This window comes from Sinocyclocheilus anshuiensis, unplaced genomic scaffold (assembly GCF_001515605.1).
Source record: "Sinocyclocheilus anshuiensis isolate Anshui unplaced genomic scaffold, SAMN03320099.WGS_v1.1 C31733516, whole genome shotgun sequence".
NCBI lineage: Eukaryota > Metazoa > Chordata > Actinopteri > Cypriniformes > Cyprinidae > Sinocyclocheilus > Sinocyclocheilus anshuiensis.
In genome coordinates, this window is record NW_015603142.1 from 1 (window position 1) to 481 (window position 481).

The 481-nt window shown below is 48.0% G+C and overlaps 1 protein-coding gene across 1 annotated transcript; it reads right to left on the reverse strand.

Moving 5' to 3' along the window:
- Positions 1-3: 3 nt before the first annotated feature.
- Positions 4-471, reverse strand: LOC107682156 (prostaglandin E2 receptor EP3 subtype-like; the record flags this gene model as incomplete). The annotated part of the gene is made up of 1 exon (XM_016478498.1): positions 4-471. A coding segment is annotated over one exon (468 nt), but the record flags the coding sequence as incomplete, so codon positions are not given.
- Positions 472-481: the final 10 nt, after the last annotated feature.

A 481-nucleotide genomic window follows, 5' to 3' on the forward strand; every position in this document is an offset into this window, starting at 1 on the left:
TGTCAACAGCACACACATAATGCCCATCAACTGAATAACAGTCTCTGTTGTTAACCTCTCCCATTGCTTGGAAGACTGGGTCGAGGTTGTCTTCGTTTTGCAACGTATAACCAAAGCACGGATGGTCACAACGTTACACGACAACGTGACCAGCAAAGAAAATATCCCTAATGCTGCAAAGGTCGTGGCAAAAAACGTATTTCCCGTTACGTTCTTGTCACCTGTACTTATGAAGCACCAAGTCCCTGGCCACTGCAAAGTGTACTTTCCAACCCCAGCGATGGGCAATAAGGCAAATAGCAAAACGAGGCACCAGATGAAGACCAGAACCTGCTTGGTCACGTTGGTTTTCATGTAGTGTGAGTACCAGTGAGGAGCAGTGATGGCCAAAGCCCTCTCAATGGCCATGGCACTGGCTAAAAAGAGAGGACACAAGCCAAAAGTGGTCATGCACACCCCAAAGAAAGCGCACAGAGTTCCC